Genomic DNA, 27,583 nt, shown 5'->3' on the forward strand with positions numbered 1-27,583 from the left:
CTGGAGGCTAATTCACATTTCTAAGTGAAATTATTTTTGTTTGAAATCCAGCAAGTGTGTCTCTGAAGACCTCAGAGATGCAATCTGCAACAACTCCACTGCAGAAAGCAGGGTAAAACAAGAAACCCTCTGTCAACTCAGACCCACAAGGACTCACAGCAGCGACTGTTACTGCACGTACTGCTTCTGAACCTGCAGCAAATTCAGTATTTGAGCTTAAGAAACCAATAAGCACGAAGCCATTAAGACAGTAAAACGCCATTATGCCTCGTCAGATAAACAAGTTTCGGCTCAGATCCTAAACTTCAAGGGACGTTTCATCAAAAGGCACTCGAGTCCATCCATCACAACCCGCTCCTTTTACACGAGGCCCTGGCAGGGCTCCACTCTTACTTTGAGGTTTAATTTTCCTCCGGCCGCCCTCTTGTGTCTGCAGACAGGCTTTACAGGCAGCCCCCATCCCCAGCAGGCCCCGAGAAAGGCAAACCCACGTAGCTATAATACTCTTGTCATCACCAAGGTGAGAAAACAGCTCTGCATTGCCCTTCTCTTGCATCCTGCAAGAAATTCTGCCACCTGCACGTTTCTTTGCAAGATCTATCAGCTGAAGTCACAAAACGTAGTGGGTTTCAAGCTCATACATGTGCTTAACCGTGGACAACAGACATTTCAGCCACAGAATAAACATGACACAGACACACTGCAGTGTCCATCTTCCCATTTTATTTGTAATCCTCAAAATGATCCAGTGGGGATGCTCAGCTTCCCCTCCAGCCTTGGTCAACGAATGTAAAGGAAACATCAGAAGTCACATTGTACTGGGTCTGACCCTGCAACTGGACTCGTTCACACCAGAGCTGCAGGACAGTGAGCAATATGATCCAATTCAACTTCTGCATGCTTAGAACTTTGCAAAATACTGGATTAGCTCATCTGTAAGGTGCTAAATCACAACTTTTACCGGGCAAACAAAACCTCTCAAAGCAACACACTTGGCCCTACTAGCATTTCCAGAAGACTGGAACACGTACTTGTACTGAGCCAAGTACAACAGGTGCTGCGTTAAATGGGTGGGGAAGAGGGGAAGACTGCGCCTCAAGCCTAGCTAGTCACTCTCAACCCAAGTGGGAGACCACTCCCAACTCCAGATTTCTACCCAACTGCCACAAAACATGCAACGACAGACTATGCATAAAGGTATTTGCAAACAGAGCAACCTCTCCCTGCCCAGAAGCGCTATACCCTGCCTATCGGAGAACTTCTATAAACGGAAAGAGCTCCAGGCACTCAGGTGCAGCGACCGCAGGTCTGGTTCATACGCCATCTTCACTGGTGGAGGTGGTGTCGCAGCACAACAGTTAGCAACAACTCAGGCAAGTCCGAAGTCCTGCCTGTGGAATCATCAGGCAAATGGGTGAGGGACTGCATGTAAAACCCAAGACTTACTTATTCCTTCGCCCTTTCCTCGCAAGGAAAGAACACCATATAACAAGGAGGAAAGCGGGGGCATTAATTATGCCCAGGAGTGGTTAAAAACAGGGGTGTCCTCAACTGCTGTGTTTCCAGAACAGGGATCCAATATCTGAGCATCCTACAGAGTCCAAGAGGTGTGGGAAGATGATGGTTCTAGTCAGTTTTGTGTAAGGCCTGGAGATGTTCGTGCGTTTCTACTGCCCTTGTCAGTTCCTAGCCTTTTATAACAGCAATAGGTCTCAGTTTAATGGCTTTCTTGCTGATGCCAGCTGCGTGGCAGGTGTTAACGACATCTGTCACGTTCTTATAAGACTCTGGTGCCTGGAGGGGGAAGAGAGAGAGAAAAAAAAAAAAAAAAAAAAAAGACCAAACTTTAAAGACCTCAAAGTCACAGGAAGTTAGATGTAGGCTTTTGAGATTCCCTCTTCTCTTTGCAAAAATAGAATCATAAATAGAATCATATGAATTGAGGGTACAGAAGTAGATTCACATGTTGAGAATCTGGCCACCTTACATATCTAAAAAAGACACTTAGCTTTCCAAATAAGTTTTCACCGTATTTCAGCTAAAATACTAGCTATCTGGGTTTAGTTCTCCCTATATTCTCAGATAATCCAGTCCACCAGCATGTGAGAGTGTCAAGCCTTGTTACCTGGCAGGAAGTCCCTCCAACTTCCTCCTTACAGACAGCCTTTAAGATTTATCTTCACTGCCTCTTAGTGACAGGAGTCAGCGCTGAACTCTATGGCTCCCCTCTCCAGCATTCTGACAAGGAAGCTGCTCTTACATAGAGATCTGAATACGATCAACATGTCTGTGTAACACCAACTCCCACAACAGCATAGTTCCAAATGATTAATGTACTGCTATGAATGAGATTGTGAAAAGAAAAGACATTCTATCATGTTAATGCAGAGGAACTGGAAGTCATAATATTCAAAGTTTTCTAGGCATTCGGAGTCCTCTTCTTGAGCAAATACAGGAATTCATCTTAAAGGAGGGAGAGATCTCATACACTGCTAATAATCTACACGACAGCTGCAGTGTAAAGTAAGTTTAAAGCTGGGAGAACATAATTCAAGAAAAGAATCCATAAAACACAATTACTTTTGTGATGCTCACACAGACTTCTCAGGGTTGACAGTAATCACCCCTATTGCCAGGCAGAAGAGCAAAAAACCATACTCCCTAAAACCTGTCAAACTGGCATCTCCCCTTGCAGCAGGATTTTAGGGACAGGGAAGACTTCACACTATTTTCCAAAAAACTGGATAGCTCTATCAGAAATCAGACAAGCTTTATATTTTGAGTACTAGCGATCACTCAGCTCTGCAAAAAAATCAAGTCAGGAAGGGACATTCAGCCAAGAAGCAAGACTCCCTTTTCCCTCCCAGATAATGAAGCATTAAACTCACTTCTTCCATGACCAGCTTGGGAGAAGCAACACGGATGGCAATGCCCATGTCAGCCAGCTTGTCCAATACATCCTGGAAGTCCAAGTTACGTCGAGATTTGGCTCGAGACAGTGCACGACCCTAGACAGCAGTTTTGTTAGTTCTATTTTTTGTAGCGGTTTAGAAAAAAACAGAACTCTTCCTTATGAAAGAAAAACATTATTACATTATACGGAAACATAGAATGGTTGAGGGCACAGACCACAGTAAGCCACAAAACGGGAAATGAATTTAGACTGCGGGTGGTTGGCTCCTGCAAAAATCACACATCTGGTATGATGGCTAGCAAAGTTCCATGGGTATAACATACAAGTATGCAAGTGTCTTTTTACCCGCAACACTTGTCAGACAGTGCTCAGCAGTCGGGAGTTTTACTGGAAGCTGTTTATCTTCCTCAATGATCCTGTCTCATCCCGTAAATAATAGGGGAGGAAATACCTTCTCCTACCTATTGAGGAGTTTTATATGGACAGCCTCAGCACAGTTAATACTTCTTGTTAGCTCACAGATATCAGAATTTGGGAAAAGGAGCTCATTCTCTACATCTTCATCCTAACATTTGCCTTGTATAAAGCAGCACCCCCTACATTTTCTGCACTAGTCAAAACTACTCAGTAAGGGACAAAGAGGACTTCTGGCCTGTGGTCCTACTGGGCTGGGATTACTGCAGCAAGGCTACACCTCTATACTCTCTACTTGTATGACCAACAGATGAATCTCACACTGAGAAACCCTTGAACAACCTTGTTCTCTGGACAACAGTCCCATTCCAGTCCTTTCCTGAAATAACTTTTCGACTTACGGCTCCATGGCAAGTAGTTCCAAAGGTCTCCGTCATGCCTTGCTCTGTGCCAGTAAGAACGTAGCTACAGGTGCCCATAGTCCCGCCAATCAAAACAGGCTGTCCAGTCAGCTGTGGATGCAAAGTATTAATTCACAAGAAAAACCCTAAAAACCTCACTCTTAATAAAAGTCTGAGAGGAACTGTATCTCCAGAAAAGGGGGTCAGGTTCACATTCCCTCATAGCAACCCTGCTTGCTTCAGGTGTCTGGTATCAAGGACTCTGGGGAACTAACTGCACTGAAAGATGCACACCAGCAGATCAAAAGACTTGTGTCCATCAGACAGACAAGGCAAATTGCTGAAGCCTGTCCTAGGTATGAAACGCTTCTTTCCCTTCATGATCTTCCAACCATTGTGGGTGTGGAGCAGAAGAGGGAGCTCAGTGTCCCAAAGATCTAACACACAAACAAGCAGAATATTGCCATCCCACTAGGGTTCCAGTGCTGTTAGCTCAAAAAAATAACTCGCAGCATTTAGCTCTCTGCTAGGAACCCTAAAATTGTCCGACTGATCCAGACTTCTCTTCTGATTTCCCTCTCCCACAGCTAAACTTACTTGATAATCAACAGCGATAAGAGGGTGGTGAGGGGGGAAGGCCCTGGTTGATCCCTTTCTGTGCACGAGCAGAGTCCGCTCCTTTCCGTCCACTACATGTTGCTCCACTTTGGCAATGTTGTGAGACACATCATAGATAACATGCATATCAAGGTCATCTGGGGTTGTGTTGAAGACTTTGGCAAAGGCCTAAAAAGAGAGCAAATCAGGATGGGAAATACAAGAAAACTGCTGTGTACATGTGGAATATTTACAATCTTTTTAGGAATTAAAAGGAGCAAGTTTGCTTGAAAGGGTTTCTTACAGATAAGTCAGTGACCTAAACATTTCGCATGTCAGGTAAGAAACTTTAGTCAAATTCAGCCAAAACAGAATGAATTCAACAGTGCTGGGTGTGACAGAACTGGACTGTCTAGATTGTTTATTTGCCATTGGTAGCTTTAATGCTGGAATCCAGTCAGGTATCAACTCCACAAATTCTTGCAACTCTGAAAACATGACTTCGGCAGTGTAAAAACAATTTTATTGTATGCTCTTTTTCCAGTTCAAGGCATTTTCAAAAATATTCCTTATGTGGCTTCTGCAAGTACAATCCAGTGATGTTGAGAGGTTTCAGATGGATAGCCATAACTGAGCTTTGTGTAAGTTTCTCCAGAAAATACAGTTTAAGAAGCACAAAAATGAAAATGACGTTAAATACTGCAGCTACTCTGTGTTCCATTCTTCTGGGATAATGCAGGAGATGTGTACCAAAATATTTCCATTGGAGACAACTCTGCGCTTACCTGTCTTGTTAGAAAAGTCATAGAAGAGCGGTTGACCCATGCGTAGTTTCCAGCAGCTGCCATTCCCTTCAAGTAATCCTGTCCCTCTGCAGAGGAAATCCTGGCACACGCCAGCTGGCGATCATTCACTATGATTTTGTCCCGTTTCATAGCTTTTTCCATAGCCACCAAGGCATCTGCGAAATAAATACAGCAACTTCTTAATTTCATTTCAATTTGTGAGATTAACATGGGTGTCTATCATTTATATTCTAAAACTGAACTCAACCGTCTGTCAGTCAAACCTACGGCTTCTTCTCAAATACAAAAGCAAATCTGTGGCAGAACATTATCAACTGTTTGCAAACAGACAACCCCTGTCGTAAGAAATACTCTTTTGTTCTGGAGTTTACTGTCAATGACAAGACCACGCCGAAGAGGTTGCTTCACTCCAGGGACCTACGACAGTCAGATCATACCTGTGGCAACCTGGTGGCCCAGGCCTCTGCTGCCACTGTGGATCATCACGCAGACCTGCCCTTTGTGGTCGATGCCCATCTTCCTGGCAGCGTATTCGTTGTAAATGTCGTCCACAACCTGGATCTCGGCGTAATGATTTCCAGCTCCCAGGGTCCCCAGCTGCCAATCACAACACACTGATCAGACAGTGCTAGTAAAGCAGCCTCTGGGAGCACAGGGGAGAGCTACGGGAATGTGGGCAGTAGGGCAAATTGCTACAGCAAGGTTTTGGTTTTGGAAAAGCTTCTCCAGGAAAAAAAAGTCCCCATATAAACTGAAAGGAAGTAGAACACAGTAGCACCATCACTGTCCTCTTTGTTCAGATTTGTAACTATTTTTACTGTTTCGACAAGACTGCAATTAAACGAAATGACCAGTATCTACAGACTGTGCTGCCACTTTTTTCCAACTTACTTAGGTCTAGTTGAAAGACGGGAAAAGTACTGGGTACTGAGAATTCATCTTCAATTTGTATAGGCAAGGCAGACATACAGTCTTATACTTGGTTCTAATGCCACAAGGAAGTTACAACATCCTGTTAATTAGATACTTACAACCTTTCAATAGATTAAAGCAAGATACTCCATTTCCAAGCCCAAATTTTTTCAACTCCATAACAGATGATCACTTATTTGCAAGGCGAATGTGAAAATTGACCACATAATATTATTTTGAGGTTAAAATGCCACAATCTTGCAGCACCACAATTCGAAAAACTCAGTAAGTCACATTAAAAACAGCTTTACAAATACCAATGTTAGTATAGCCATCTCAGAAGTGTTCAACCAGAGCAACAAGATAATAGGTATAGAAAAGAAATCCAATGCTTGGACTGCAATTCGAAGTTATGAGCTTGTTCTGTTTATGATGATATCCTTCCTTGCCCTGCTATTAATCTGCTGAGAAAACAAAGAGAAAAGTTGCAGAGTAACTTGCCTGTCTCAAAAACAAAACTACATCTGGATGAGGAAATGCACCAAAAATTAATTCCAGTGCCAGGTGTTGTTTGATGAAAAACTGATGGCCCCAGGGACCTTGGGTAGGCCCGGTATCGTTTCCCTCTGTTACAGTTCTATCAAGAGTTATTCAGAAACGGCCCCACCATCTCACCTTTCCTCCTGCCCAGAAATTCTAGGCGGAGTTTCAAGAAAAGACAGAAAATTAGAGAACTACTTGCTAACCTTCGCATCTGAACCCTGGGAGCACCCACAGCCCCCCCGAAACACAACATTACCTGAGGCAGACCTCTCTTCTTCGCTCTTGAGGAGACCTTGTTGGGGTCAGCCTGCAGCATTCTTCCGTATTCCTCACAGTGCTCCTTGTCCTCTGCCCAGGCATAGCCTTCCCGGAGAGACCAATCCACACCCATCTCCAGTGCCTCTTCCAAATCCCTGCAATTATCAAACACCTACATAAGTGTCATCCTTAGAAATCCTCAAAACTCCACTGGATATGGTCCTGAGCAACCTCATGTAACTTTGTCATTAGACCTACCTTCAGAGTTAGCCCTCCTATGTGCAGGGAGTTGGATGAGATGACCTCAAGAGAGCCCATCCAACCTAAATTATTCTATGATTTTATGATCAGTCCCCAACTTGCCTAACCAGAAGTCCAACTTCTTACTACTTCATGCAAATCAATCTCTATAAATGTATTAACCTTAGTTAGGTTATTACTTTTTCCTCTTTGTTTTGTGGGGAATATCCTATTTTCTCTCTCATCCCCTTCAAAATATGTCTTTACGTTCATGGAGGTTTTCTGTCAGAATAAGTGAGAACCTTCCAAGAGTTTTTAGTTACTTCAGGGTTTTAAATGGGGGAAGAAACAGCTGGCTTTTTGCACTGACGATTATGCCAGTCCTCCTGGTGAAGTACACGTGCAGAAAGAATGGAAAGAGGTTTGGAATTACTTCTTCTTTCTTAACGTCTCCCACTGATGAATCTTTCATCAAAATAAACAACGGAGATGTCCCCTTTAGTGATGTACGCACAAAGTCATTCTCTTACTTGGCATTCATGGGGATAACACCCTTGGAGCCGACACCAACAGGAATGTGGTCAAACATAGCCTGGGCGAGCTGCTCCTTCACAGGCTGCACATCACTTTCATCCAAATTTGTACGAAGTAAGCGGACACCACAGTTGATGTCAAATCCGACACCACCTAGAAGTGTACAAAAAGCCAGGGAGTTGATAAAGTGCGCTGATGGCGAGCATTTGATGAATACTCATCTTAAACCAGTGTCCCTGCTGACAGGGAGTATGTACTGAATGCTGTAATCTTGCCCATTCTTTCTGACACAATACTGAGAAAAAAAGCAGAACTGCATTAAGCTTCATTTTAGTAGATTTACATGAAGCCTCAGATTTCAAGACAGCCAAAAATGTACTCCTGCAGAGAAAAAACTGAAAACTCTTTAAAAAATCCAAACAGCTTTTCAGTCTTGAGCATACGCTCTACAGACATAGCTGTACAACTGCCTACAGAGCTCTGTGTTTACAAAGTTGCTCCAGCAAGCAGACAAAGAGAACAAGACACAACTATAAAATACACTGCCCTCAGAAAGTAAAGGGGATGTTCCTGCTCTTCTGCAAAGGTCAGAAGAAAAATGACAGATCTTAGTATGGCTTCCTGATGCAAGATGTTTTTGAAAGCAAGTCCCTGAAAGCAAGTCCTTTTTGAATCTTCACTGGAATAAACAACAACTAGTTATAATATAAGTGATAAATACTTACAAGGAACATTAAACTTCAGTGTTTAGTGTTTTGCTTAACTCTTAGTATTTAATAAAAATAAATGTTGCGGGCCAAGGCCTAATGTGAAAGACCAATCATGCCACCTTTAGTACGGAAGTTCTGATATTAACTAGGGTCACAGGGGAGAGACCAGACTACGAGATCTTGCATTTGAGTCAATCAGGAGTACTGGAACTGCCTGAAGCAAACCTGAAACACGTATAGAATTTTTGATGAAAACCACAAAAGCATCTCCAGATCATCAGTAATTAAAAACCCAGATGTTTATTCAAAATACAGACATATTTTAAGGTCACATTTTTAAAAAGGTGTAGAAACACTCTGAAAAGATGTTTTCAAACACTGCTCAAAGAAAATAGTCAATTCTTTACCATCCTGGCAAAACCCTAGTTCAAAGCCTTGTGCTCTCCCTTCAAAACTGAGGGATACCACGAGCCCAAGCCAAAACCACAAGGGCAATTCTCTCTGTACTGTTTAGATGTTTTCAGTGCAATCACCTGCTCCATAAGGAATAAAGATTCTGAGTGCAAGAATTAAGCACCGTTTAACTCCCTATGATTGACGTATTTTTTGCTTTGGTTGCGTATATAAAGTACCGTAAAGACCTGCCATTTCAAAAAGTGTTTTCATGCCATCCCAGGTATTTCTCAGTGCAGGTTAAGTCAATCATCCTCACCTGGTGAAACCACTGCTTCAGGATCATTCATATCAAAGGCAGCCATGTTGCCAATGGCAAACCCATATCCAGAATGGACATCTGGAAGGCCTATTGATCTCTGAAAGAGAACAAAGGAAATTTTTAAGTTTTACGAAACTCTGTGCTGCACAGACACTGTGGTTACACTTTGCCTTGTGGCAGTGGTTGTCACATTTGCAAACAAACACATCAAAAAGAGAATGGATGTTCAGATGTAGATGGAGTAAGCACATTCATTCATGTAAGTATCCAAATTCCTGCAGTTACAGGCCAGACAAAGAAAGCAGAGAGCAGATCTCACTCTGCAGCAAACATCCAGTGGCTACTCAGCTGAGAAGCCCTCTTGGCTCCATTGACCAGACCTCAAGAAAACTTCAGAGGAGCTGACGCACCTAAATGTAGGAATTGGGATCTCAAATGGAATTCTAACCTAGCTTTTTCTTGAACTCAAGAGTCACTGCATTCAAAATTTATGCAGGCAATATCTTATGAGTAACACAGAGCAGATATATAAGAGTGAAGATAAGCTCATCTTTACCAAGTTCCGTCTAGAGACATCTGCAGTATTTAAATACCATAAATGTAACACGGGAAAAGTTCAATGCTATGAATGCAATCATAAAACAGTCAGCATTTTCTCTTCTTAGCTGCGTCACTGAACACTGACCAAAGGCTGCATCGTGTAGACAGGCCAAAGTCATCCTTTCAGGATAATATCCTGATAGGACAGGACAAAATATGAGCTGTGTCATTTTAACTTAGGAAATATTTTTTTTACTGAACCTTTCCATATTACTACTAATTAAAGAAAGTAAGAGCATGCTTCCGCACAGAGCCCCAAGTTCAAAGTATATCTAGCCTGGCAAGTTTAGATTAGGACACCACAAACAGCGCTGAGCAATCTATTTAAGCAAACAAAAAAAAAAGCCCCAAACACCCAGAAAGCCATAAGAAATTGGAACCTTTTAGCATGTGTTAAACTGTTACTATACACTAAAAAGAATAGTACTTTTCAGCATGATTATGTGCTTCTTCTGCCTCCCCCTGCTATCACCAAGAAAATCTCTTGGTTTGGAAATAAAAAGTGAAGATTTGAATAGACAGATGATTGTAACATCTCTCCCACAAACTACCAGCCAAAATTCCCATTTTAACAGGTTGCTACTATTCTACCTTACTCCCTTTTTGGTTGACTGCTAAGGCATTTTAACAGCGTGATGGGCTGCCTTTTACTACAGCCAGAAATTAAAAACTTTTGCCAAGTCACCAAGAGAAACAATTTTAAAAAATGTTTTACTTATTAATATACACAATATTGAATGTGAAAAAGATCACTTCCACATTGTACTTAGCGCTTCTTGAAAAGCGGCACAGCCTAGTGTTTTCCTGCTGCATCACCATATCTGATGCTTCACTTCCCAAAATGCATGGGGCGGGCAAAAAAGTACTGAGTGCATGGTAATGCTCACTACTGACATTAGGGCAGCAACAGTAATATAGACAACAATGTCACCTCCTGCTCTCTGCTCACTCCTCCATGCATTGAAAGTCGGCAGCGGCAACTCAAAACCAACAAACAGACAATATAAGCAGTGGGGCAGAGCTGGCTCAGGCTAAGTGAAAGAGCATAAAGCAATGCTAAAAAAGCTTCATGTGAAAAGGCAGTCAATGAAGTAAGCGGATACTTCCCTTTCTGACAGCTTAGTTTTACAGCCTGCCCTTGCAAGCACTCCATACTCAGAGACGGCTTCTAGAACTTTGGTCCATACCCCCTCTCACAATGGAGTCCCCACTTGGAAGGCAATAATCCCTGGCAAACAGGAACACAAAAAGAGCAAACTTTCAGAGCAATTACTCACATGAACAATGCCAGGTAACGCAGCCACATTCCCAATCTGTTTCATAGCAGGCAAAAAGCCACCTGCACCTGAAAAAGAGGAAAAAAAAGAAGGTAAGTAATCTCATAACTCATCACGGTGATCACAATAAAGCACTTGCTAAAGAGGCTGCTCAAAACACTGGCAAATCAGAAGTTGGACACCAGCAAGTATTCTGATCTGGTGCAAAGCCACACACGATCCGCAGCTTCACGAGATGAGGTATCACGCGAAAGGCCTCCCTCCGCTGCGCCAGCACCAGCGCACACCGCCCTGTGCAAACAGCTGGAGCGCGTTCCCACCAACCCAGCTGCCGGATCCGGGTCCGGCCCCGCGCAGAACAGACAGCCCCGGGCTCCGGCCCCCGCCACAGTAACCCGCGAGAGCGGGGGCTCCGGGTGCGCCCTGGAGCACGCAGGGCAGTCGGCAAGGCTGTGCCCACCCCTCCGACCCGGGCACAGGACGCAGGCTGCAGCGGCAGGCGACCCCCCCTGCGCCGCTCACCAGGCTGCGGCACGGCACGCTGCGGTTCCGGCCACGGCAAGGAGTGTGTGAGGGCCCCGACACCGCCCCGAGGACCGAGCACCGCTTCCCTCCGCCAGACCCACCTCCGCCGCGGCAGGCGTTGCGCAGCTCCTCGAACATCAGCTTCTCCAGCGGGTCGTTCACGTAGAAAACGCCCTCCACCTGCGGGGAGAGCCGTCAGGACAGCCCGGGGCTGCGGCCTACACCGGCCCGGGGCTGCGGCCTACACCGGCCCGGGCCACCCCTACTCCCCCCCGCCGGAGCACCCCCGGGCTCCTGGTTGAGCGCAGCCCACCCCTCACGCACATGCATGTTCGGCACGAAGCCCTTCTTGATCCGCCAGCAGTTCTTGTCGATCTTGTCCAGGTACTGCAGCTCATCGTTGTAGCTGCGGCTCATGGCGGCGGCTCCCCACACCCGGCCGGCGGCAGGAACGCACGGCGCCCGCCGAGGGTCAAACTTCCTCCGAGGGAGAGCGGAGGGCTGGCGGCTGCCGGTGCCCCCTAGCGTCCTGCCGCGGAGCGGCCTGCACCGGGGAGAGACGCGGCCGCTCCCTTCCCTCGCCTCCGAGGTCGGTCAGAGGCCCTCGCTGGCCACCCGGCTGCCTTACGGCCCGCCGCCCCCTCACCCCTGCCCGAGGCCGGGCAGGATGCAACCTGCAGCCGGTCCCCCGGCCGGCCCGCCGTTAGGCCCCGTGCTGCCTCGTACAGCAGCGGACCGGAGCGGGCCTGATCGAGGCACCCGGTACCCGCAGGGCGAGGCGTGAAGGGGAGCGCATGCCCGGGCCGCGCTGGGGCGAAGGAAGCGGGGTTTGGGCCTGGTGCCCGGCCGCCCCTCTCCCTCACGCCGCGCACGGCTTCGGGCTGGCTCTGCCGAAGGAACGGGTGGGTGCTCTGGTGCCGGTGGCCAGCGCGAGCCGTGCCCCAGGGGCCTGGCGGTTTCGGCCCGCGGGGTGTTGGGGTAGGGCTGCGGGTGGACGTGTGGTTTGCTCATCAGCTGGCTGCGGCCCACCAGCAGCTCGGCCGCGCCTCGCAGCGTGAGAACAGCGTTTTGCTGCGCAGTCTCGGCTTGGGGAGGGCCGCTGGTGAGGGGTGAGGGGCGTGGGGTGGCTGGGGTCTGGGCCGCACGCCGGGGCGTTGCACAGGAGCGGTTTGGGGCTCGCAAAAGCAGCAGAACGGAGCGGGATGTGGCGTCACGGCCTTTGTTTCTCCTCTGTTGGTGCTAGTTTGGGAGGCCTGCGCCTGCTCTCCGTTCAGGCACGGCCAAAGGGCAAGCACCTGAGCGTTGCTGGGCAGGCAGAGCCCTCTGCAGAACTGTGTTCAGATTTGCATGCTAATAAAGAAAGTGCTGAAAAAGAAGGGGGGGGGGAAAGAAGGTGAGGCAACGTATCAGAATGAAGTAAGAAGTATCTAACAATTTCAATCTAGAGAAACGTTGACAAAGATGTGGGAGGATTAGACTTGCAAGACTTACACAGAAACATTCCAGGAGTTAAATGTATCTAACCTGGCTAAGCAATGCTAAATAGGGGGCATGACAGACACAAGGATTTGAAGAGTCCCAGGGGGAGAGGGACTATCAGAGGCAGTAGTAGTGCCACTTTGTCTCTCTTCTTGGACTGCTGCTGCATCTTTGTTAAGGTTTATGTTAAAGAGTTTAGTGAAGACATGCCTAAGATTTTAGTTCCCGTTGTAACTGCGACAGTTCCCAGTCTGACATGGTTCTGGAGAGGGCTCACTTTGTACTTAGTGCATCGTGTTCAGAAGGAAATTTCAGATCACTACAGTAGAAACAGAGCAGCAGGAATGCCCTAGCAGCATTTTGACCATGTACTTTTGCTTCTTTTGAGAGACTGCAGCACCTTTCTGGAAGTGTATAGACAAGACTGTATTTCAAGAGAGGCATTAATCTTAAAAACATTTTTACATCGGTTAAACTCCAGAATAAATAATGTCAAGCATGTGTCATATGTTCTCCTCCTTTGTACAGCCTAACCATTCCATCAGCTTTCTTTGCCTCCCCACATCGCCCCTCGCCCCCAACCAGGACGACATTGCCCTGGTCAGAGATGAAGTTACACATTTCAGCAGAACTGGACAGGTTTTAGCCTTCAGAGTCACATTATTCATTTGAAGTTCATGTTTAACGAATGGTCTCTCTTCTCTGTTAGTGTTTGTAGTGGACATCAGTAGAAATCAACATGTATCCCTGCGGGAAGAAGAACAGTCACTGAAGTGCTATGAATTACAAAACAAAGGTGGTTCTTTTGTTTGGGTGGTTTTGTTGTGGGTTTGTTTTTTTTTAATTTCAACTCAGTCCTGGTGTTAAAGGTCAGAAAAGCTACTGAAAACAGCTTAGCCTTAGAAGCAATGAGTTTTATTAAATGCTTTCCTTTGACCTTTGCAAAAGAGACCCATCTTTCCCTGAGTGCTATGCTTTTGCACCATGCTAGCAACAGAAGGGACATCTAAAGATCATACAGACTTTCCAAGAAAGTTCATCTGAGCCTGGAGGCAACTAGGCAATCATCACAAGGTGGAATTATTTTTTACCTAATTTAAGACACTTAAGAATTAGCCATCTAATCTAAATTTGGCTTTACGGCTTCCCAGTTGCTGGTGCATAGACAGCGAGGAACCTGCAGAGAGCAGCCCATCACAGTCTATTGTGGTTATCTATGAAAAGTGGGAAGAATTGTCTTTCTTGCTATTGACAATAGCAAATAGACTAGGACTGAAAGTGGAGACTGTAAAACTAGCTTTAAATAGGAAGGAATCCTGCTCGTGTTGATAGGGTATAAAAATTCTGTGTCCTCTCTCATTCCTAGTTACTGGCGAGGAGACTGATTGGAGAAAGTGAGGTGGGGAATGGGCCTCACAGAACCACTCAAATCGTTCACTCATAATTAGCCTACAAGGTTATCAGCAACTAGTGCCACTGACAGCAGTCTCCAAGCAATTATATTTTGTAGGGACTGCATAGCTGGCTGCTGACAGGTATGTGGGATGCAAAGAAAGATTAAAAACAACCTTCGCATTTCCTTTCCCGAGCTGTGCTTTGTGCTTAGCCACAAGCAAGGGTTGCAGACTGTCTGTGCAAAGCTGGAATTCAGTAAGAAGTTGGTAAACAAGTGGGGAAATGTGACAGGCTTATCCATTTTCTGGGAGTTTGTTTGCCAGCAATGTCCTTGTACCGATTAACTGTCTAGCAAGATTGTGTATGTTCCAACCATGGGCTAGAGAGTGTTGCGAGAGGCACAGAATACAGCATGATGTGGAGAAGCACAAAGAAGGCAAAGAATATTTTCTGAGAGCTCATTAACTACTTTTGATGACTAGCCTTAGTCATTATCACCAATTATTAACAAAAGCTAGTGCACAAAATCGAATTAACCGCCCTCTCTCTTCGACTGTTCCTGTTAAATTCAGCAGGACTGCGTGGGTAGCAATAACTCTAATTTGATTTGATTGGCCAAACTTGAATGAAATGTTAAAGGTAAAACTGTTTTCACACTGACTTGCAACACATAAGGGTGAGCAAGCTGTGTGTTTGATCACTCCATGGTTATGTATTTAATTCAGTTCTGGCTTTTCCTCTCAAAGAAAGAGAAATCTGTTTCTAATAGGATTTTACCATTATTACAGATCTCATTTTAAACCCAAGGCTTCTTACTGCTTAACTAGCTGAAATCCAGTAGGTTTCTTATACAAACAGAAGGTGAATAAATGCCTAGCCAAAAAAGAGGAATAACCTTTTCATAAGAGTGTCAAAATCTCACCTGTACAATTGTAATGTGAGGTCTCGTCAGGGTAACATTGGCCAGATTGGGAAGAGGGAATCCTTTTGACAGTTTAGCTGAAAAAAAAGACAAGCACAATGATTTAGGTGTGCATTGGAAAGATAATAAATACCTGCCCTTCAACAGTTCTGTTCATTGAGACATTTTTAGGTCATTTGCAACAATTAACCTCTTAGTCTTCGCAAGCAACCCTGGGAGGTAGATATGAGAATCATTTACCGAAGGGGAAAAAGAATTAGAGGTGCTTTCCTCTTGGCAGAGTGTTGCAGCCAAACCAAGGCATTCCACGTTCCACATGTTACGTACTCAGTGATTTGTCCCTCATGACCTGGGGGATTGCTAATACAGCTCTAGCATCACTAGAACCTGTTCCTGTTTGTCTCTATTAATTAAGAAAAGTGAAGTTCATCCCGGCACAGAGGGCTGGCACAAAGCTATGTCTCCCTCCATAGTCTTAAATAAGATCTATGACAGTCAAAAGCCCTGTGCTGGTCTATTAAAGATGGATACGTTTCCCAGGCAGTGGGCTCAGGCAGGTGTGCAGACTAGAGACATGCTTCTCACTGATGCATCAAGGCCACCTTGAGCGAGGTGAAGGCAGAGGAGTTACGAGTTTCCAAGCCCTTTTTGCCCTGGACTTCTCTGCTGGCACTGCAGAACAGTGAGAGGGGGCACTTACACCTCTACAGATCAGTCTCCCCTTTCCACTACTTGCTGGCTGATGGTCATTTTCCGCTCAAGTTAGTGGGAACTGGAAACTTAAGCAGAAAGCAGAAATTCCTAGAATCACCCACTCCGCTGGAAGCTTTTAGCTTAGAAATACAGCCTTACCATTAGCTGATGGAATGACTTCAGTCTGTAAAATGTAAGACAGGATGTTCTCCAGAAGCGAAGTCTGCCACAAACAAGAAAACTGAGTTAGCCATCGCTTCCTGATGGCAGTGGAACTGTCATACCCTAATCCTGGATGGAGTTAGTAGGCTCATGTTCAACTTTCAGCTGTCATTCGACCCAAAAGAGTCATAAGCTCAGATGAGCTTTCGATCTTAGGTCTTCAGGATGATGCAAAGGAAGTGAGATGCAAAATGCAAATGGCTTTCATCATGCTTGGACAACATTTTCGTTTAAAACAGTCTATTTCCTGTATTTGTGAGATAATTTATCACCCAGAGCAAAGCAGGACCAGGACAGTATTAATCCTTCCTCCTCAGCTACTCAGAACTGATTGATTATACTCAGAATTAAATGACTCTCTGCGGAGGGACGGCTTTCCCCTGTAAGCCTACAACTGCGCTATTTCAGGCATCTGAGAGCAATATTTTGGATCCCATTCCCTGCTGTAACCCTGAGCATCTGTGACGAGCACCGCTGCACCACGCGGAGTGCCTCTGCCTCAGTCGTGCGTGCGATCGCTCAGACAGCACGCTGCCCTGTCTGCTGCTACGGTTCAGATGACCACTGTGCGCTTCACCGTTATGATTCGAGAGATCTCTCTGCTTACCGATGAAATATGGTACGGCAGTCAGGGGAACTACAGAATATCGCATCTTCAGAGCACTAACTTTCCCCAAAGAATTTACTTTTAAGCCCACAGCAGAGAGGTGGCTGCCAGAAGGCGGGAAAAGAGCCACCCAGGAATGAAGCCAAATGATTTAGAAATAGAAATAAAATTTAGCTGCTTACTCTTTAGCTTTGAAAGCACTGATATGCCTGGTTTGCATTTCCTCTGTTCTTAAACTATCCGCTTACCTCGAAGAAGCCAACATTGGAGTGGGCTAGGGAGAACTGGAGCCTGAGGGACAGAAATGAAACAAGATGAGTCGCTAGAAAGGATAGACACATGTTATTCTAGTTATGTGCAGTCACTGCTGTAGAGCTCCAGCCCTTAAGAGACCTCTGTAAAGAGACTTTGGAACCGATATATTTTACACAACGCATACTGCCTCTTGGAGAAAGAGGTAGTTTTCTTAGGGCATTGCAGAGCATGCATGCAAAAGAGTGTGCTAGAGGGGCTGCAGCCAGCAATGTGAGTGCGCTTCTCCCTCTGTGCTGTATTTTGGAAATCCTACTGACAATTGACTTTAGCAGGGCTAGCATCAAGGACTTGCAGGCTCTCTGATACTTTGCAAGGATTTTGGTACATCTACGTAATGCTTTGATGCAAGCCTTACCGGGGTGGGAAGAAAAATTCTGTTCATCCTTTGGTACTGCTGCTGATAGCTGTGTTGCTAATGTCTCTGTTTCCAAATTCAAATAGTTATTCAGTACATATTCAAGTATCCAAACATGTATTCAACACATGATTTCTGAGATTCCACAGAACCAGCATCCCAGCTCACAGCACACTCTAGATTTTTCTCTCTGAATGTTGCTGGAAAAAATGCTAACAGCGCTGTCATCCTTAAATTCCTAACATCTCTGTGCCCTGACGAACTCTGCATGTTCTTAACCCTGTAACTGCCTTTCCGAGGGTCTTTAGTGAAGTCAGAGTCCCAGTTCCCAGCTGTAAGGTCCTGGTATACAGAGCTTCTCTCTATAAAATGCGACATGTTAGATGTCTAAATGCCTAAGCCTCTGGTCTCCAGCTTTCTGACCCTCGGGAGCTGCAGTGCCTTAGCTGGAGAATCACTGCTACAGGAGTATCAGCGTAGGGGAACTACAGGGGTCCAGATTCTTTATCGTGTCCTGGACCCCTCTGTGCTTTCCCAGTGGCACAGGTGGGCTAGAAAGCAGTTGCATCTTGCCAGCTGGAAAGGGATGAGGGAGGCTCTCAGATGATTCATGGTTACCATAACTGCCCTGCACGCTTCATTTATCTAGCTCAGAGGAGAGAGCAGGTGTAAAGAGCTGAGGAGTCCAATGAGACCACTGCCCTGCAGCAGCCCACAGCTGGTGGGCAGTCCCTTGGGGACTGTGGCAGTTGGCACAGAGAAGCTTCCTGACTTCTCTAAACTGTACAAGTATAGCCAAGTAGAAAATTATAGAGTCTAATGCAGATGAAAACACAGGGGAAACTCATTCATAATTATCTGATCATGTGCCTAAACTGCTAATGTTGCGATTGCGAACGCTGTTTTCCAAATGTCTGGAAATCCTTTCCATCCCAGGATGAATTACCTGTTCAAACATAGTGAGCCCATCAATTTTTGGTCAAATATATTCAGAGCAAAGCTGGTATTGGCTGCCTGCAGAAGAAAGAAACCATGGGTTATCAGACACAACACCCCAGGATCCTTGCTTTGAATGAGTCACAAATACAGAAATACCATCTTCCCAGATATGTACGGAAGCTGTTTCATGTAGATGCAGCTTTCTCCCTAGCCCACGGCCCGTGCAAGGCTACACACAGTAAATGTCGGCCTGTCTGAATGGCACTGACAAGAGCAGAAATGTGAGTAATGAGATTTCACGAATCACAGACGTTTTCAGTTAAATGCACAAGTTGCCAAGAGGCATGACTCATGCCTGCAGAACTGTCATTCCAGAGAACAAAACTTTGGTTAATCAAGAGTCGTTATACATTTGGATTTTTGACCATCTATAGGAAAATATTCTTCAGCATAGAAATGTCCTGTAAGTTAAGTGAGGCCACAGAGGCACCACCTGTGACTAAGAGGAATTTGCATGTTTACGTATTAGAAATTTGGCACTTTGTTTCTTGTACAGAACTTTAACAGAAGGAAGGAACAAACATACTTAACCCTGAGTTAAATGTCACCTTTTTCGTTGTACTTACTATGTTCATTGTGAACAACGACTGGGTGGTTGAGTCTGGCAGAACAGCAAACACCTCCATGGAACCCTGAATCTCTGCCGTGAAGGAATCTTGCTCTAAGCTGATGACAGGTATTTCAGTAGCCACTAGCTTCAACATCACTGGGTAGGGTGTAACTGAATATTTGGCTACCTGTAAGGTTCCAAGACAAAAAAAAGACAGAAAAATGCTTTTCTTGTAGAACAGATCAGAATACTGCAGTCTCTCATTCTTGAAGCAATCATTTTGAAGTAGTTCCTTAAGACGAGGTTAAGGACAGCTGTAACATAAGATGCTTTCAAGCAAGTGGGAAGTAGAAGTTTTCTGTGGTGATAAATTAACAGTCTTGGCCACATCAGGAATGTACGATTTCTTCTTTTAGAGAAATTAAATACTCATTTGTGAACATAGGAAAGGAATGGAACATGAATGTGACATTTAAGTTGCACAACAAAAGAGCTCAGAAGTCACTCACTTTGAGATTCACCCATCTCATGTGACAGGTTCCTGCTCTGGACTGTCCTCAGAGGAACCTCACTCTGTCCATTGCCTGAAGAGCGAGTAGGCTCACTAGGTTCATTACTTAGAACAGAGGGGGTGCAATATTAGCATCAATGCTCATGGCATTTTACAGAGAAGACCATAGGATGGCTGCCTTTGGAGCACTCTTAGATTTCTGAGGGAGGAACTTGGTATCATCCAGGAAGAAAACAAGGATGTGAAGTTCTTTGAACCATGAGTCTGATTTCATCCAACCTCAGCATTCATGGCCCAGGTTCTCTTACGCTCATTTTTGCTTTCTCATTCTGTCTGAGAAGGCTGGTGGAAGCCACACATGCTCGTATTCTCTGTCCTGTTATATTCATCTCCTCCACCTAAAATAAATGGAAATGCTGTGCATCTGCCTTGTCTGTTCCATAGATGTAATGTTTCCTGCCCATCTGTTAGCTCGGTTGCCTGCATGTGGCCACTATAGTACCTTCCCAGGTCTCTACTGGATTCCTTTCTGCCAAGTCAGTCACAGCCTAGCAGTGAAGCAAAGACAATTATGCAGCTTTGGGCAGGAGAAAGGTGTTATTTCTGAGCTGAGGCCCTCTCAGAGGTCTGTCAAAGCAGGACTCATGACTGGAAGCTTTTTCCTGCCTAGAGCTGGTTTTAGGTGGGAACAGCTGCGGCTTGGGCACAGCGCTCGGATTAAAAATTGATGTGCAAGATCATGGGCCAAGTTTGTTAATAGTGCAAGTCATTCAGCTCATTGTGGGAGTGGGAGGTGACAAGGCCCATCTGTTCTGCTGTTACGAGGTACACATGCGCCTGCTTCTCCAGCACAGGAGCCCTGCTGGCCCTACCAGCCTTTGGGATACACCAGTAGTGAGGTGGCCGACACCCACACCGTGTGGTTTCCTAAGAGTTTGAGGAAGTAATGATACTCACCTCTGGGATGATACTGCCAAATATCTCTGTGCTTATATTAAAATAGCTACAAGTCTGGAGCAAAAATGAAAAAAAGAAGACAAAAGAGTTTACCAGATTTGACCTTCATGGTTGGCTGTTGTTTAAATGCATTATTACTGTCATTTCAATGAATATTTTATTCTGTACCTTTTGTTCTCAGAAATATTCTTAAGGGACTATGTACACTTCAAGCTTATTCCCAATAATATATGCCAAAATACTTCCTGGGAAAACAAATGCTTAATACCATTATAGCTTGGACTGCAGTCTATAGGGTTTGGGGCTTACTGACCCTCCTGTAGAGAGGCTAACCAAGTCTGCCAGCCTCCAAGCCACAGCTACTGTGCTTTGACATATGTTTTGCTTCCACGGACCCTGTAGTGCTTTCAGCCTGTGAAGACCCCTCAGAAAACAGCCGCTTAGGCTGCTAAATTCCCCAGAATATATCCTTTGTCCATGTCTGAAAACTCTATGCCTCAAGTCTACAAAAACCTTCCTTTTTGTATCAAAGTTGCCAGTATTTGGTACCTTGCTCAGTGGAACTTGACACCCCTGGCTGTGGCCCGAAGCATCTATATAGAGCATAAATAAAAGAGCATAACAATACCCTAGTATTTATGATCTACTGTCTCAGGACTTTGCAGGCCAATTAGCAGCTTTATACAGCAACATACTGACAACTGGCAGGTCAAAGCCCCATCTTGGATGACCTGAGCCACTCTGACCCCATTTCTCTGTGTCCTACTCACCTCTTCTGCAATGGTGATGTTGAAGGCCCCTGCAGTGTAGTAAGCAAATGAGGAGGTCTGAAAGAAATACTCAGAGAAGGCAAGGTAGAGCATGGAGTCGCTTTGGTCTGGGATAGCTAAAGGAGCTGCCACACAGGGAGTGCCAGTATAGTTTCCAGCTGGATGGACTATCCCCTGGAAGGTATTGGCAGAGAGAAAAAAAATTGGAGTCAAAATGTGGCTTTAAGATGACTGCAGACAATGCTACTTTCCTTTCTCTTGCTCAGGCTATTCATTTGGTGTATGAAGGAGTACACAGGCTTTGCAGTACACTCTGAAGCCTTGATGCTTTCAAGCAGGTGGTGAAGACAAGTTCCAGAGACTGGATATCTTCACAGATGACATCTGAGACCTATCTTTTGACATGCTGATCACCTACTGAAGATAATCTACCATCTCAGAAAACAAAGGCTCTAAATTAAGGGTCTATCTAAGAGTATGACTGAGGATCCTTATTGAAAAGCCTTACTTTCTCCTTTCCTTATCTCCAGGAATTTAAATCTGAGAACTGCTGCCTAGAGCTATTCAATGCTCTCAATTACAGAAAGTATCTCTAAAACCAGAGGTCTTTCTGGGTCAAAATCAGCACCTTATTCTACCCAGAAGCAAGATGGTAGCTTGCGCAGACAAAAGAATGCCTATGAGAGAAAGGAAAGTTGTGTCAGACAGTCCTAAAAACACCCATGTTGTCTTTTGTACTACCCATGATATTAGCCAAGGCTTGCAGATCTGATACTTCCAAATGCATCCAGATTAAACAAAAAAGTAAAACTGATGTAAAGTGAGGAAGGTGCTCAGAGGTTAAGATTTTTTCAAATTCTTTTTATTAGTTTCCCCTTTAAGTTTAATCTGAAATGTATTCTGTGTGTCTTTATTTTCTCAACTCCTCCCCATCTATCTCTAAATTTTGTGTTGCCTTTTAAGGACTATCAAAATGCCTACAAAGTGCTGGGTCACTTTGCTGATGACCTCCCTGTTCAGTCTTCAACTGCTGGATTTAATAGTCACTCACTTTGTGCTTTTCCCTCATGATGCATCTTATGTGGGAGAGCGCCCTTGTAAATAGCCGTGCCATCACCTCTTTAGCCTACCTCAGGTCCCTGCTTAAAATCTAACTGCCACAATACCCAGAAGAGCTTGAAAGCAGCTGCAGAGCTGGTGTTCCAAGACCAGTGTCTACCATACCAATGGACACCGGCTTATTGTTCCTTTGTGTTCCTGCCTCTCTTACTTCCTCATTGTCTCTTTTTTATACTTAATTTATAAGATCTTTGTGACAAGACTGTCTTTGCATTCTCCTTTTGTAGAGCACCTTGCACAAGGCATCTTAAATAAGGATCTGGGACACCATGATGATGATGACTACCCTCAACTGAATCACCTTACACAGAATGACAATCAAGTATTTTTAGAATTAGGAACTAGTCTGATTTTAGTTTCAATACATAAGGAGATTTTCTCCTTGATTTGAAAGAAACTTTCAGGCCTTTAAACTTGGCAGCACTCCTTGGGCTCCCATGCTTTTTCAAGGGTCTTCTGTCTTCCCATACAAGGTGCCAGGGGCTTAATTTTTGCTCCCACAGTCTTGCTCTTTCTTTTCCTCTCTCATCTGACAGTACATGCATCTAGTTAGTGCAGCGTGTAGAAATCTTCCCCTGACTGATTGAACAAAGAAGTCCCAGATATTAATCAACAGCGAGAAAAGTATGAAGTTGAATACCTTTCCCTTTCTCTCCTTTCCCTTTCTCTGTTTTCTTCTAACTTGCTTAGTCAACTTTTACTGCTCTCTATTTGCTATAACCAACTCAACAGCAATTAAAAAAAAGACATGGCTTTTAAATCATTTTACAACAGGATTGTTAAAAAATTATTACAATAACAAATGCAATAGTGCTTTAAAACGTCTGTCTTCTCAGATACTGAGTCCTAATGTTCAGAACAGCAATCATGTTCATCTTAGAAAGTGGATTGTACAATAATAAAACCTACAGAAATCTTGCCAAATAGTACTACAGGCAATTACCTTTAGGTCCAGGTCAATGAATCGTCGGAATACTGCTGGTGAGCTATTTAAGGAGTAGTCTACTTCGGCCAAATCATCAATTGGCATTAGGACTGTAAGGGTGGTAGATAAAGCAAAATACCCAATATCACAAAAAAAATCACAGGAAGAATTTTATTTACACTTAAAACTAAGTCAGTTCCTGCAGGAGAATGACACAAGTTATTCCAAAGTGTAGGGAAAAACACAACCAGGGACCTCCTAACGTGCATTCTGACCTAAGGCTTGATGTTTCTACTGGCACCTTCTTTAAAACACCATCTTTAGTTTGTCTAATGTATTCTTGTTGTGGAAAAATAAATTTGGTCTAACCAAAAAAAGGAAATAGCCATGCCAAAGTTTCAGGGCACAAGGAGGTGTTGGGATTTCTTGTGAAGCAGTTCTGAGAGCACCCAAAGTGCCTCTAACTTGCAAATACTTTCCCAGAAAAGGTGGGTGCCTGATCTGCTTACATACTTGTGTTTTGCACGTGGTATCTGCCCAACACTTCAGGTGCCTGAAACTCTTGTAACACAAAATGGTTAAAGTGAGAAGTTTTTTTACAAAGGAGCTTTTTCATTTTGCCTTTGGCATGTCTGCAAAACAGGCAAGTAAGCCTGGAGTTTCCAGGCAGTCTAGGGGAGCAGGCTTCAGCTTGTAAAGTGCTGCGTGTGCAGGAGGACTCAGAGCATGGGGAGGAAGGGAAAACTGCCTTCGTGTCACTGCTATGTGGCCTCCAAGTGGCTTTGCTGACAACAGGTGTGCACGCTGCCACATTCGCAAGTTGAGAATTGTGCCCAAGGCCTTGGCTTCTTGGAAATATGCTTTGCTTGTCCAAGTACCTGTCCCTTCAGTTAACTGTGGTCCTATAAGCGAGGGAGCAGACAGAATGTGGGGTCTGATACCTCTCCTGGGGGCTTTGCTGACCAGCTGCTGCTAAGGAAACTGCAGAATTTCACTGAACAGGAGAGGGGAAGCAAAAGGAAAAGATATCCCTAGTGACTCACCATTCAGTGATCGGAGGTCTTCATTTATCAACTGGATCCCAGATCTGATGTTGGGACATGACTGTATAAAAGCACACTAAAGTTATGGCTTGAATAGTCTGGACCTGTAAAAACTTCTTACCTGTCTGCTATCAAATCTGACTGCTTATGTGACACACATTGCAGCACTTGTTTGTCAAAACACCTAAACTTGCTTTTCTTCAGCCATCTGGTTCCCCAGGGTTTCTGCTTGGTGCACTGTAAGCATATCCCATGTCAGAGCTGCCTGTAGGCAACAAAGTGAGAAGCTGCCGAAGACAGCCTGGTCAGGGTGAAAAAACCACAGCCTTAATAGCACAAGGAGGAGGCAGAGATCTCCATCAGTCTCACAGGAGAGATCCTTGCCCTGGGGCAGAATCCCAGCCATCTCAAGCTCTGTGTCCTCTCAGCGGCCCTGGGCAGGTTGTCATCAGAACTGCTCACGTTTCTGATACGATGAAGTTTAAATATGTCATACTATCAGGCGATGCACTACAACATCTCTGTGCATCACCCAATATATGTTTTGTCTGCCAAGTATAAAAGTTACCCAAAACACAGGATACCTTTTGGTACATAGGCAGAGAGTTATTCTGCCCTGGAAAGGGAAAATTACATTTTCCAGCCCTACTGCTGCCTTGGTTGAACCTAGCTGTGGACTAACCAATATCTCAGCCACACACTTGGCACTTTATCTGGAAGCATTTCTGGCTGGCAAAATGGTGACTGTGCTGATCAGACCAGAATAGGACTATACTATTTTTCTAGTTCTTCCTTTGCCAAGTTCACAGCACTGACTTGTGAAAGTCATGCTCCTTAAACCCCTCCCCTACACAATTTGAAAGGCTTACGTTTGTGACCAAGCTCCTGTGAATGGGTTTCTTCAGATACTTGATAAAGAAGTTCTGCAGGAAGCTAGAGGAAAGGAAGGAAGCAATTTAAGAGTCAAATACTACAGTCATTAGCAGGAAATCAGATATCTCTGCAGAACATGAATTTAATGGCCTCTGAGTGTGATATTCTAGTAAGCAAGGAAGCTTTCTGAAATGTAACAACTATCAGAGAGCCACCATTTAAAAGGAGATAATTTCACCACTAGGCATCTCAGTAATTAGCCTGGGTAGGTTCATCTTTATGAATAAAGAATTCTTCATATTACCACCATCACATATGTACAAACACAGAATAAATAGGTAGTCTCTGCACTAGGAACTTCGAATACAAGTGAAAACAAGCAAACAAACAAAAAACCAAACCTAAAACCAGGTGACAAGAGTTGTATTCAGATAGAAAGAAGTACAAGAAACCCATGAAATAATGTTGTACAGAGTTGTAACCAGAGGCACAACCGGCAGCAGTCTGGTTCTGTTCAGTTTTGATAGCACTGTGACTAGGAGTGCTTAAAGCATAGTACAAGCATGTAACTTCTAGGTAGAGTTGAAGAGTACAGCAGTATTTGGAAAGAAGTGGTTGCTGAAGAAGCACAATTTTTTGATCTGACTGGAACTGCTATATTTATCCTCTGCTCGAGGGACAGGGTGCACAAATACAAGGACAATGGTCAAATTTGGGCATTTTCACACTGGATTAGGGCCCTCATTCTCATTTGTGGTGCCTACAGATGCCAAAATAGGTGCCCTACTTTGTGAGTTGTCTTTGTGCCATTCATTGACAGTTCTTTTCTCGCAGAGTATATACAGATCTCTTCCACTTACCCACTTTTTCCATTCAGCTTGATGTCGATATCACCAGGCGTTGTCCGGCAGCTGGTAAGTGATATTGATGTATGACCCGCATTATCCAGGGGTGTTGAAAATATTGCAGTAACAAACACCTTTGAAATGTACACTGTGCTTCTTCCGCTGTCTTTGCTGCATAAAGTAAAAATAAAAAAATAACTGAAAAAAGCTATTTTTAATGAACATTCAAGACTCATTAATTCTTGAACGACCTCTTTTCTGTTCACTGAAGATGGAGTTGTTTATCCAAATACTTTTTATTGCATTGCTCACAACAAAAATAGATTCTAATATGTCTGCAAAGAATTGAGTATTCTACACAGATTTCCAGCTAGGAGTTTTGGAAAATGATGCATTTGGGAAAGTAGACAATTCAGTACTGTAAAGTATTTTGTTTCGGTTCCCAGACCTGTGCCCATAGCAGGGAGAACTGGGATATACCTGATATAAGGTAGGCCAAGAGAGCTGTACTGGAATCTAACCTACTGATATCTGAGAAGGGTCCATGTAAACCTTGGCCATGAAGAGATCACAGGAAAAACTAAACTTTGCATTTTTATCTTTATATTCTCCATCAAGAAATATCCCAGGACACATGAGGCTGTACGTACAACATCCAGGTCCTTATGTTCCAGCTCATATCGACAGTAAGAGAAGCATTTCCAATCACCAGTTTTATCCCAGTGCCAGGTATGAGGGAGATGGAAGCACTGGGGAATTCAACAGCAGTGACGTGTATTCTAGCACATGAGGGAGATAAGGGAGAGAAAGGAAAAGGAAAAGTTTTTATTTCATGAGTCAGGGTGAACACAAAACAAGATTCAAATTTTAGTCAAACACAAATTGCCCCGGGAGAACACTTACCTTGAGATGTTGTATTTGACATTACCAAGCCCAAATTTCTCATAGCCATTCAAATCAGGGAAATGCTCCTTCTCCATATTCTGCTTCAGGATTTCCAGCCCAACCTCCTTGGCTACAGGAAAACATGATCAGTTCAGTTGCCTTTGATACTACCTTGGTGTTTATAGTTATGTGCTTCTGGCTTAGGAGATGGGATGGACACAGATTCAGAAAGAACAGGGTACCTCATCTGAGACCCAGAACTGCTATTTCAGATCTCACTCCTAGTTGTGGCAAGAGTTGAACTTACTGATTCAGTATATAAAATCAAATGAACCTTGATACGATGTACAATGCTGTCAAGCACCTTACAGTATCTGCTATATTGTGCTCTTAAACTTCCCTTTTCTTCATAGCCTGCGATCAGGTCATTTTCTCCCACTTCCCTCACCTCCTTACGTCTGTCATGTCAGGATTCAACATGATGCTACCAGCAGCTCCTGAAAACACCACACGTACCGTAATCCAACCCCTTCTGGGTGATCCTCACTTTGACTCCAGGGTTGGCGCTGAGTTGCCCACTGAGCAAACTTAACAGGAGGAGAGAACAGCAAATCTTCACCATCTTCCTTGTTTTTTACAGGAGCTGTTAATAAATATTTACAATGATAGTAG

At 44.4% G+C, this 27,583-nt stretch overlaps 2 protein-coding genes across 2 annotated transcripts; both read right to left on the reverse strand.

Moving 5' to 3' along the window:
* Positions 1 to 706: 706 nt before the first annotated feature.
* Positions 707 to 11,926, reverse strand: RTCB (RNA 2',3'-cyclic phosphate and 5'-OH ligase). The gene is made up of 12 exons (XM_075428780.1): positions 11,771 to 11,926; positions 11,548 to 11,626; positions 10,922 to 10,989; positions 9,042 to 9,141; positions 7,616 to 7,772; positions 6,844 to 7,000; positions 5,570 to 5,729; positions 5,112 to 5,287; positions 4,327 to 4,515; positions 3,730 to 3,840; positions 2,889 to 3,008; positions 707 to 1,794 (listed from the first exon to the last, which is right to left on the reverse strand). The coding sequence occupies exons 1-12, from the start codon at positions 11,861 to 11,863 to the stop codon at positions 1,687 to 1,689; spliced, it is 1,518 nt and encodes a 505-aa protein (XP_075284895.1). The 5' UTR covers positions 11,864 to 11,926; the 3' UTR covers positions 707 to 1,686.
* Positions 11,927 to 13,630: 1,704 nt separating this feature from the next.
* On the reverse strand, positions 13,631 to 27,533 carry BPIFC (BPI fold containing family C). Its single transcript, XM_009944022.1, has 15 exons — positions 27,428 to 27,533; positions 26,930 to 27,041; positions 26,677 to 26,805; positions 26,042 to 26,197; positions 25,178 to 25,241; positions 24,309 to 24,369; positions 23,284 to 23,375; positions 21,222 to 21,395; positions 20,452 to 20,505; positions 19,000 to 19,170; positions 18,381 to 18,448; positions 17,013 to 17,055; positions 16,095 to 16,158; positions 15,243 to 15,319; positions 13,631 to 13,672 (listed from the first exon to the last, which is right to left on the reverse strand). Exons 1-15 carry the CDS (start codon positions 27,531 to 27,533, stop codon positions 13,631 to 13,633), a joined length of 1,413 nt encoding a protein of 470 aa, XP_009942324.1.
* Between the last annotated feature and the right edge of the window lie 50 nt (positions 27,534 to 27,583).

Source organism: Opisthocomus hoazin, chromosome 8, assembly GCF_030867145.1.
Source record: "Opisthocomus hoazin isolate bOpiHoa1 chromosome 8, bOpiHoa1.hap1, whole genome shotgun sequence".
NCBI classification, from domain to species: Eukaryota; Metazoa; Chordata; class Aves; order Opisthocomiformes; family Opisthocomidae; genus Opisthocomus; species Opisthocomus hoazin.